This window comes from Vipera berus, assembly GCF_964194415.1.
Source record: "Vipera berus genome assembly, chromosome: W".
NCBI lineage: Eukaryota > Metazoa > Chordata > Lepidosauria > Squamata > Viperidae > Vipera > Vipera berus.
The window spans coordinates 68,852,005-68,863,642 of NC_138210.1; the positions used below are offsets into that span (position 1 = coordinate 68,852,005).

An 11,638-nucleotide genomic window follows, 5' to 3' on the forward strand; every position below is an offset into this window, starting at 1 on the left:
GCTCAAGCATTTCAGACAAGTGATGATTCAGTCTTTTCTTAAAAATCTCCAGTGACCTTCCCCCCTTTGTGGCAGCCTCTCAAATACTGGAATACTGCTATTATGTCCCCCCTTAGTCCTTCGTTTCTCTAGACTAGCCAAACCCAAATACTTATGACTAGCCAAACCCAAGCTTTTATGGGTCGTAGATTAATATTAGAAGAACAGAGTTGGAAGGGACCTTGGAGGTCTTTTAGTCCAACCCACGTATGATGGCTTGGTTTCTTCCTGTATTACACTCAATCAAAAATGAAGCAGATCATTATCGGGCTCAGGGAGATGTATGAACCCAGACCGGAAGCATCTTGAAAAAGACACATCTCTTTTTCAAGACATGAGATGTTGGAACCACGATAATGAAACTCACGTCTTGATGAATAAGGAATCAGAGTTTTAGAGTAATTTGGAAGAAGAAGATTCAACAGAGTTTGGACCAGCCCTTCCAAGCTTCAGCAGAAACAAAAACAGCTTAGACAGCACAGAGAAGGTAAATCCTGCCTATGACTTGTACATTTACAAGTCCTTTCCCATTGACGGAAGTCTGTTCATGGCCACCACGTAGGTTCCAGAGTGGTGCAAATTACCCCAGAGACTTTCTTTTTCCATATTATACTTTTTATTAATTTGTAATATAAAATGCAAATAGACGCAAAAGCAAATAGTAGGAAAAATAAGGGAGGGAAAGGGGAAAAGAAAAAATGTGTAGAAATGAAGGGAGAAAACAAACACAAAGAAGGTGTTGACTTTTGACTCCCTCTGGTGCAGTAGAATAAAACAATAACATTAAACCTCAACTTTTTTACTTTAACATAATCGTATAAACTAGCCATTTCTATAAGAACAAACCTATCTAACCAGTAAAAGCCAAAATCAAAGTTTCATTTTTTCCCCCACCTCGAGCACAAAGTCCAGAAGTGATTTCCAAGTAGCAATGAAAGTAATTGTGTTTTTTCTCCCCCACTTTGATAAAGCAATCAAGTTAGCCATCTCTGCTAACTCCATCCACTTTGGCAGCCATTCCTCAATTTCCACACATACACACTTGGAGATGTTTTGAGCAAACTATAGTATTTCTCTTTCTTTAGGTTGAATGTATGGACTTCCATCTGTCCTGTTCCAATGGCGGAGCTGAACCGGACAGTGACCCATTTTGTGTTCTTGGGATTGACTGATAATCGGAGTCTGGAGCTGTTTTTATTTCTCATCTTCTTCATCATCTACCTGCTTACCCTAGTAGGAAACCTCTTGATTGTGGTGACAGTGGCTTGTGACCGATGCCTCCACACGCCCATGTACTTCCTTTTGGGAAATCTGTCCTTCCTTGACATCTGCCATTCCTCTGTCACGGCACCCAAGATGCTCCTGGACTCTGTCTTCAGGCAGAAGATCATCTCCTTCGGAGGCTGTGTGGCACAATTCTTCTTCCTCCACATCTGTGCCTCTGCTGAGATCTTCCTTCTGACTGTCATGGCTTATGATCGCTGTGTTGCCATCTGCTATCCATTACAGTATGTGACTCTTGTGAATCTGAAGATCTGTGCATACTTGGTGGGTGCTCTGTGGATCGGGGGCATCATCCATTCTCTGGTCCAGACTGTCCTTACCATTCACCTTCCTTTCTGTGGTCCAAATGTCATAGATAGCTTTTACTGTGACATTCCTCCAGTCGTGAAGTTGGCTTGCGCCGATACGTACTTCACTGAAGTGCTGATGATATCCAACAGTGGCGTGATCTCCTTGTTTTGTTTCTTGGCCTTAGTGTCTTCCTATGCCATTATCTTTCTCTCCCTGAGAAAGCAGACAGCTGAGGGCCGTCGCAAAGCCTTCTCCACATGTGCTGCCCACCTACTTGTGGTGTTCTTGTTCTTAGGACCTTGCATTTTTATCTACACCCGCCCCACCTCCAGCTTTTCCACCGAGAAGATGGCTGCTGTCTTCTATACTATGGTGACCCCTTTCCTCAACCCTGTGATCTACACCCTGAGGAACAAAGAGGTGAAGAACTCCATGAGGAAACTCTGGTTCCGGAGGAAGGTCTTCTTCATAAGGAAAGGGGTTGGTCAACTTGCTTTGGTGGAAAACAACTCAGTCAAAAAGGAGAAGACAGTTCAGTGCAATGAATGGTCTCAATGAAGTCAAGTGAGGTTTCTTAAGCTACAGATGTTTTGTAAGTACAGGTAGTCCTCAGCTTGCAACCAAAACAAAAATTTCTGTTGCAAAGCAAATCAGTCATTAAGTGAGTTTTGTCTCACTTTACAACCTTCCTTGCCATCATTGTTAGGTGAGTCACTGCAGTTGTTAAGTTAGCTATACAATTGTTAAGTGAATCGGCTTCCCCACTGACTTTGCCTCTCAGAGGTTGCAAAAGGTGATCATGTGACCCCAGGACACTGCAACTGTCATAAATATATGCCAGTTGCCAAGCATCTGATGTGACCATGGAAATGGTACAACGGTGTGCAAAGTGGTCATAAATCGTTTTTTTTCCCCAGTGCTGTTGTAACTTCAAACTGTTGGAATACATGTCTGAATGTATTTTGTATTGCAACAACTACAGAATTATTCAGCCAGTAGATGGCAGTGTTTACTGTCCATCGATGGTTATAATCTATGGTTTCTTTATTTTCTGAGGAGAATTTCCTGATTCCTGTTACGGTTATAGAGTTGAGCAGTAAAGCACATGGTGATTGTAGTCTTTGTTGGCTCTGTGGTGCTATATATAAACAGAATTTCTAACACAAATGGTCACTAAATGAATGGTTGTAAGTTAAGGATTATCTGTGCATCTATGAAAGGCCCGTTTTTCTGCATTTGGAGTCATGGAAAACCAACAAGCTATGTTAAGTTTTTAGGGCATCTGTAAGAAGTTATTAATTTCTTTAAAAAGCAAGGCGATAGTTTTGGAGCATGACCAATCCAAAGGCCTGAAATCTGTTCTGGAAACAGTTATGTAGGAAAAGGACAAAACTACACCCTTACATAGGACTTGATAAGAACTGGTGAGCTGTCCCTTCCCAGCTAAGCCATAGGGAAGAGAGGAAGAATAAAAAAGAATCAAGGACATATCTTTTCTTCTAACCAAAATATGTATAAATGAATATTGGGGAAATAAAACTCAAATATCAACGCTTAAAGAAATGGTCACTCATGCTAGACACCCCGACACTAGTAGTCTGATAAAGCTGGAGGACCACCAGAGTGTTGAATGTTATATGTTTAAATTCATTCTGTATTTTATTTGTATCAACCCTTTTATTCTATATTCATGAATGTGACTCTGAGATTAATTTGTAATAGAACCCATTGCTTTCTTCTTTAAATGTTATTTAGATTGCTGTTTATTAACTGTTATACTTATAGAATATACAGAATAACACAGAATAACAGAGCTGGAAGGGACCTTGGAGGTCTTCTAGTCCAACCCCCTGCTCAAGCAGGAAACCCTATACCATTTCAAACAAATGGTTGTCCAGGCTCTTCTTAAAAACCTCCAATGTTGGAGCACTCACAACTTCTGGAGGCAAGTTGTTCTACTGATTAATTGTGCTAACTGTCAGGAAATTTCTTCTTAGTTCTAGGCTGCTTCTCTCCTTGATTAGTTTCCATCCATTGCTTCTTGTCCTGCCTTCAGGTGCTTTGGAGAATAAGTTGACCCCCTCTTCTTTGTGGCAGCCCCTCAAATATTGGAAGACTGCTATCAATTATTGTTAACGATATTACTTATTGTAATACTGTTTTTATAGGGACGCGGTGGCTCAGTGGGTTAGGACGCTGAGCTTGTCGATCAAATGGTCGGCAGTTTGGTGGGTTGAATCCCGAGTGCCGCATAACAGAGTGAGTGCCTGTTACTCGTCCCAGCTTCTGCCAACCTAGCAGTTCGAAAGCATGTAAAAATGCAAGTAGAAAAATAGGGACCACTACGGTGGGAAGGTAACAGCATTCCGTGCGCCTTTGGCATCTAGTCATGCCAGCCACATGACCACAGAGGCGTCCTTGGACAAGTGCTGGCTCTTCAGCTTTGAAATGGAGAAGAGCACCGGCCCCTAGAGTTGGAAACGACTAGCACGCATGTTCGGGGGGAACCTTCACCTTTACCTAATACTGTTTTTATGAAAAGAGTCTGGAGTTGGAAACTTAAACAGCATTATTCATATAAACATAAAGTTTAATTGCATTTGTGCTAGCATTCAAAAAGCTAGAAGTGTCTTTCCTGGAAAATTAAAATATTGAAGGGCATTTAAAATACTGGAGACAAATTTATCAGATTTGTCAAGGAATTCCTGGACACCCAAAATAACTTTCTGCTTCTGTTTTTAAAATTATGCAGTTCAGTGCCATGTTGCACTGTTCTTAAATATACCAGTATTTGAAATTAATTTACGATATTGAATTCACTTCACTACATCTCCATAGTATACGTTATCTCTTGCACACTTAAATAGTAGAAATCGCAGGAGCACTTTTGCCTATGCCAATAAGTGGCTGCACTACAAAAGAATACGAAGCAACTTGATTATCGATACAATAATGCACTAAATTGCACTTTCACAACTAAAACATGAAGCATAAGTATAAAATTAATGGCCCATAACATTTAAAACCATCATTTGAACTGGCATCTAATTAACAGTCAATTTCTGCAAAAAAAAATACCTATTTAGGTCAGCTATAATTACTCTTTGCTTAAAGGGCCACACTAGCAAACCTAGAGTTGAAAGAAGTTTACATCAGTATAAGGACTCTAATTTTTTTTGTGTGAAAATTGATAGCTGGGGGTTTATTCATCCTGTAAATCAGTCAGGAAGAAATTGTGTCACCTCTGGCAAGCAGGCCTAGTATATTTTCTTAGTCAAGGCAATGAAGTGACAGGGGTGGGAATTACAGAAGGAAGAGTTTATTTGACATACTAAGGATGAAGAAAACAGGACAAGAATAAGATAAATTAAGAAAATTTTGGGGAAAATGCTTTAAGAAAGGGCAGAGTGAAGAATAATAATAATAATAATAATAATAATAATAATAATAATAATAATAATAATAATAATAATAATAATAATAATAATAATAATAATAATAATAATAATAATAATAATTTAATTTCTATACCGCCCTTCTCCCGAAGGACTCAGGGCGGTGTACAGGTCAATACAATAAAATACGACGTACAAAAATTAAAAAAATATTAAATATTACAGCCCAATTCAATACAATTAATACAGTAACATTAAAATACCCCTAAACCCATCAGACCAGGCTGGCTTGTTCAAATAAATATGTTTTTAGGTCACGTCGGAAGGAGCGAACGTCGGGAGCCATCCGGAGCTCCACCGGTAAACAGTTCCACAGGTCTGGCGCGCCCACAGAGAATGCCCTCCCCCTGGGGGCCGCCAGTCGACACTCTTTGACCGACGGCACCCTAAGGAGGCCCTCTCTGTGGGAGCGCACTGGACGAAGGGAAGTTGATGCCGGCCACAGGTGCTCCCGTAAGTAACCCGGACCCATGCCATCATCTAGATGATAGATGATTAGATAGATAGATAGATAGATAGATAGATAGATAGATAGATAGAGAGAGAGAGAGAGACAGACAGACAGACAGACAGACAGACAGGCAGGCAGAAAGACAGACAGACAAAGAGGGAGAAAGAGAGAGAGGGAAAGAGAGGGAGGGAGAGAGAAGGGGAGAGAGGGAGAGGGAGAGAGAGTGTGGAGAAAGAGAAAGAGGGAGAGGGAGAGGAAAGGAGAGAGAGAGAGGGAGAGAGAAAGAAAAAAAGAGAGATTATTGTGTATTGCTTTTCTTGAAACAGCACTCTGTTGCTGAAGTGAAACCTTGGAAGTGCTGGTGGAGAACATTTTTGTGTTCACACAGATAGTCCTTGACTTACAACCATTTGTTTAGTGATTATTGACAGGACACTGAAAAAAAAAGATTTATGACCCCTTTTCACACTTAACATTGTTGCAGCATCCCCATGGTCATGTGATCAAAATTCAGATGCTTGGTAACCGCTTCACATTTATGACGGGTTTCTGTGTCCCGGGGTCACGTGATCCCCTTTTGCCACCTTCTGACAAGCAAAGTCAATGAGGGAAGCCAGTTTCACTTAAACAGCCGTGTTATTAACTTAACAACTTCAGTGATTCACTTAACTGTGGCAAGAAAGGTCTAAAGTGGGGCAAAACTCACTCAGCATCTGCCTCGCTTAGCAACAAAAATTTGGGGTTCAGTTGTGGTCACATATTGAGGACCTACCTGTATCAATGAATAAAAGAGACAGGAAGATGTGGTTAACCGGATTTTATTATTTTCGATTTTCAATGTTAAAAGTTTTCCTTTTGAATGCACTTCCTCAAATTAGTAATATTAGATTTTTATTTTACAAAACTCTACGCATGGGAATATTGTTTGTTTCAGCTTAGTAACTGATGGTCTCAACACTGATCTATATGAATAATTAGGTCAGGGATGGATGTTTTTTTTTTAAAAAAAATGCCCATCTAACAACTTTCTGCAACCTGGCCCACTCACGTGTATTAACAAAATGCAGCCTTAGTTAGACTACAGTACACTTGGAATACTGCATCCAGTTCTGGTCACCACAATACAAAACAGATGTTGGGACTCTGGAAAGAGTGCAGAGAAGAGCAACAAAGATGATTAGGGGGATCGAAGGCTAACATATACAAAGAATGGTGTCAGGTCCACATTTGTATCCTGCCATTCTCTTGTGGGAGGGAGGGGTCGTTGACATTTTTTGAGATGCTTTTCCTTTGCTGTAAGGAGGGGGATTATCTTTGGAGATGTGGCAGATTCCTTCCCAGCTGGTTCCAGCCTGTTTCCAAGGCCGTTGGGCCCTGAGAATGACATGCTATCTGCCTAGCACCTCAGCATTCTCAAAACAACTTTGCAGCATCATATTGGCTGCTGGTGGACTGGTCGGGGAGTTGGGACTGGGGAAAATGAAAAAAAAATAGATTTGTGCTTTGCCCAGGACCTTCATATTCTGCCTGTCTTTCCTGGAACCACTTTTCCTCAGTAAACGTTCTTTTGATTCAACCATATGGATTCAAGAGTCTTGTTTTTCTGAAGGACCAGCTGGGGCAGGTGCCTACAAACAAAGACATGGAATTTTTTGCTCCAGACCTATAGGGCTAACATACACAATGAAACATGGTTTGATTAAGTGAAGAAAAAAGTGCAGAGAAGAGCAACAAAGATGATTAGGGAACTGGAGGCTAAAACCTGAAGAACAGTTGCAAATGGATATGGCTAGTCTATAGAGGACTAAGGGTGATATGATAGTGGTGTTCCAGTATTTGAGGGGCTTCCACAAAGATGGGGGGGGGTTCAACTGATTTTCCAGAGCACCAGAGGGCAGGACAAGAAGCAACGGATGGAAACTAACCAAGGAGAGAAGCAACCTAGAAAGGAGAAGTTTCCTAATGGTCAGAGCAATCAATCAATGGAATTGCTTGCCTTCAGAAGTTGTGGGTGCTCCATCACTTTGAGGCTTTCAGAAAGATGCTGGACAGCCATTTGTTGGAAATGGTATAGGGTCTCCAGCCTGAGCAAGGGGTTGGACTAGAAGACCTCCAAGGTCCCTTCCAACTCTATTATTCTATGTTCTAACTAGCTCCCAGAATTCTTAGCAAAAGCCATATTGGATGATTGATTCTGGGAACCGAAGTCTACATCGCAGACGGGTACCCAAGTTGGCTGGTGACTGTCACAGGAAAATCATGGATGATTGTACTTGGTGGATGTGAAGAACATTAAATAAAAAGCTCAGTTCTTAGACAGTTCAGCTTAAACACGGCGTTTTGTAAATGTAAGATTCCTTCGGGATTTGGAAAGCTCAGAACCCATGGAAGGGCCAAGCAGTGTCCATGTAGCATCTAGAAGTTGTGGGTCCTTCAACACTGGAGGCTTTTAAAAAGAGATTGGACAACCATTTGTCTGAAATGGTATAGGGTTTTCTGCTTGAGCAGGGGTCAGACTAGAAGGCCTCCAAGGTCCCTTCCAACTTTGTTATTCCACTGGTAGTTTTTACTGTCAAAAATATAATTGGTTAGTAATGGACCTCTGAACGTCATTATGGGATCCTTCTTTCCAATGCAATATTTTTTGCTCCATGGTTGTTACTAAAACCTGTCTATAATCTTTGGCTCTCTTGAGAAAACTTTAATTAAACACTCCAGCTCAATGGTGAATTCATTAGTGTGCAGATTTCCAATCAAGAAAAATCTTGTTTTATTTTCAATGCAGTCTGTGATATCACCTCCAGTATTTCTTTCAAATTGCCTGTGTCTATGCAAGGTAAATTATTAAGATGGAGCCCCTCAAGGCTCTTGGCTTGCTAGTGGAAGTTGGCAGCTTATTTTTAAGCTTTCATCGCCCAATCCAATATCCTACCTGGCATACCTTCACTGGGTAGATAGTCTTCAGAAAATGTGAGTACTTAACTATGATTTCGTTCTAAGACAAAAAAGCACTGTCTATATCTATATCATCTATATCATCTATATCATCTCTGTCTCTCTGTCTCTCTCTCTCTCTCTCTCTCTCATATGTAGATAGATATAGATATATAGATATATAGATATAAATATAATTTCTCTCTCCTCTGTATCTATCTATCTATCTATCTATCTATCTATCTATCTATCTATCTATCTATCTATCTATCTATCTATCTATCTATTATCTATCTATCTATCTATCTATCTATCTATCTATCTATCTATCTATCTATCTATCTATCTATCTATCTATCATCTCATTTGTCATCTACTCCACGTGCTGTTCAGCTTGAAAAGATCTGGAAACAACAAGGTGTATATTTGAAATTTGTGTGAAATTTCTTTTCAGCTCTAGGGTGTATATTAAACAATGATTTTCAAACTTGAGTAGTATTTCAGATCTACTCATCCATTAGATGTTGACTGCCAGCTGATAGACATATTGGGGGGAAAAAAGCTATTGATACAAGGCAGAAGCTGAGGCAGAAATTTGCAGTAGCAAAAGTGTGTTTGTCTCAACATGCCTGAAGCCTGTCCTCAACAGTCTTGAGAAGGCAGAGACTTTGACCACTGAACAAGGCAGATTCATTGAAAATCTGAACAGCCTCCTTGTAGAAACCCTTGATAAACATATTACAGTCTTTTGAAGTAATATGGCAATGTACATCAAGGGCTGTGCATGTGCACAAAGAGTTATAGACATGAAGCAGTGGAAGGTCTACAGAGGAAGATGATTAGGGGACTGGAGGCTAAAACATACAAAGAATGGTTGCAGGAATTGGGTATGTCTAGTTTAATGAAAAGAAGGACTAAGGGTGACATGATAGCAGTCTTCCAATATTTGAGGGATTGCCACAAAGAAAAGAGAGTCAAGCTATTCTCCAAAGCACCCGAAGGCAGGACAAGAAGCAATGGATTGAAACTAATCACGGAGAGAAGCAACCTAGAATTAAGAAGAAATTTCCTGACAGTGAGAACAATTAATCAGTTGGAACAATTTGCCTCCAGAAGTTGTGAATTGTCCAACACTGGAAGTTTTTAAATGATTTTTGAAATGGTTTCCTGCCTGAGCAGGGGGTTGGACTAGAGGACCTCCAAGATCCCTTCCAACGCTTCTATTCTATTCTATTCTATTCTATTCTATTCTATTCTATTCTATTCTATTCTATTCTATTCTATTCTATTCTATTCTATTCTATTCTATTCTATTCTATTCTATTCCTATTCTTCTATTCTATTCTATTCTATTCTATTCTATTCTATTCTATTCTATTCTATTCTATTCTATTCTATTCTATTCTATTCTATTCTATTCTATTCTATTCTATTCTATTCTATTCTATTCCTATTCTTCTATTCTATTCTATTCTATTCTATTCTATTCTATTCTATTCTATTCTATTCTATTCTATTCTATTCTATTCTATTCTATTCTATTCTATTCTATTCTATTCTATTCTACTCCTATTCTATTCTATTCTATTCTATTCTATTCTATTCTATTCTATTCTATTCTATTCTATTCTATTCTATTCTATTCTATTCTATTCTATTCTATTCTATTCTATTCTATTCTATTCTATTCTATTCTATTCTATTCTATTCTATTCTATTCTATTCTATTCTATTCTATTCTATTCATATCCCATCTACTACTGAAGTAAGGAAGTGGTTACAGGGTATATATTCATATTGAAGAAGGATATATAGGTGTGTATTTCTACATATGTACAGTTGGAGGTGTTCTGAAATAAATATATTGTTTCTCTCTATTTAGGTTGAATGTGTGGACTTCAGTCTATCCCACCACAATGTCAGAGTTCAACCAGACAGTGGCCCATTTTGTATTCTTGGGACTGACTAATATCTGGAGTCTGGAGCTGGTATTATTTATCATTTTTTTAATCATCTACCTGCTTATTTTAATAGGGAATATCCTTATCATAGTGACAGTGGCTTGTGACTGCTGCCTCCACACCCCTATGTACTTCTTGTTGGGGAACCTCTCATTCATTGACATCTGCCATTCCTCTGTCACTACGCCCAAGATGCTTCTTGACACTTTCCTCTACCCGAAGGTCATCTCCTTTGGGGGATGTATGGCCCAACTTTTCTTTCTCCACATCTGTGCTTGTGCCGAGATCTTCCTCCTGACCATCATGGCTTATGACCGCTGCGTTGCCATCTGCTACCCATTGCACTATGTGAAATATGTCAGCCTGAAGATTTGTGCTTACTTGGTGGGTGGTTTGTGGGTGGGTGCAAGTGTCCACTCCTTGGTCCAGACGGTTCTCACCATTCGCCTCCCTTACTGTGGCCCAAATGTCATAGACAGCTTTTTCTGTGATGTCCCCTCAGTCATCAAGTTGGCTTGCATTGATACGTACTTCACCGGCGTTCTCATTGTATCAAACAGTGGCATGATCTCCTTGATGTGCTTCTTGGCCTTGGTGACTTCCTATGTTATCATCCTGTTCTCACTGAGAAGACAGACAGCTGAAGGCCGTCGCAAAGCTTTCTCAACTTGCAGTGCCCACCTACTGGTTGTGGTCTTGTTCCTGGGGCCATGCATCTTCCTTTACATTCGCCCTGCTTCCAACCTCTCCTCAGACAAACTGGTAGCTGTCTTCTACACCATGGTTACTCCTGTCCTCAACCCTGTGATCTACACCCTGAGGAATGAAGAGGTAAAGAAGTCCATGCAGAAACTCTGGCTCCGGAAGAAGATCTTTTTCACAAGGAGATGAGTTGGCCAACTAACTTGTCAAGAAGATAGGACAGGAGAATTCACCGGGACCGGTGGTGCTCATCAGTCAGATAAGTTATCATTCACTGCAGATGTGAGCATTTTTGAAAGTTGCTGGTCTTCCCTATATTGGAAGATTGGCCACTGGGAATAGCACCTCAGGTTTACAGGCATTTGTAAAGTTTATGAACTTTATAAACCCAGCAAATGATGTCCCATTATTTTGGAGCATGATGAAGCTAACTATCTAGGACTGTTTGGGAACAGAGCTTGCTGGAATGGGAAACGATTAACACTACGATCCTGCCTGAAGCCTGAAGAGCAACCTTTGAC

General features: G+C 40.1%; 1 protein-coding gene across 1 annotated transcript; it reads left to right on the forward strand.

The window, feature by feature from the left end:
* Positions 1 to 1,158: 1,158 nt before the first annotated feature.
* LOC308676405 (olfactory receptor 4E2-like) lies at positions 1,159 to 11,306 on the forward strand (the record flags this gene model as incomplete). Its single annotated transcript, XM_081342218.1, has 2 exons — positions 1,159 to 1,446; positions 10,638 to 11,306. 2 exons carry the CDS (start codon positions 1,159 to 1,161, stop codon positions 11,304 to 11,306), a joined length of 957 nt encoding a protein of 318 aa, XP_081198344.1.
* Between the last annotated feature and the right edge of the window lie 332 nt (positions 11,307 to 11,638).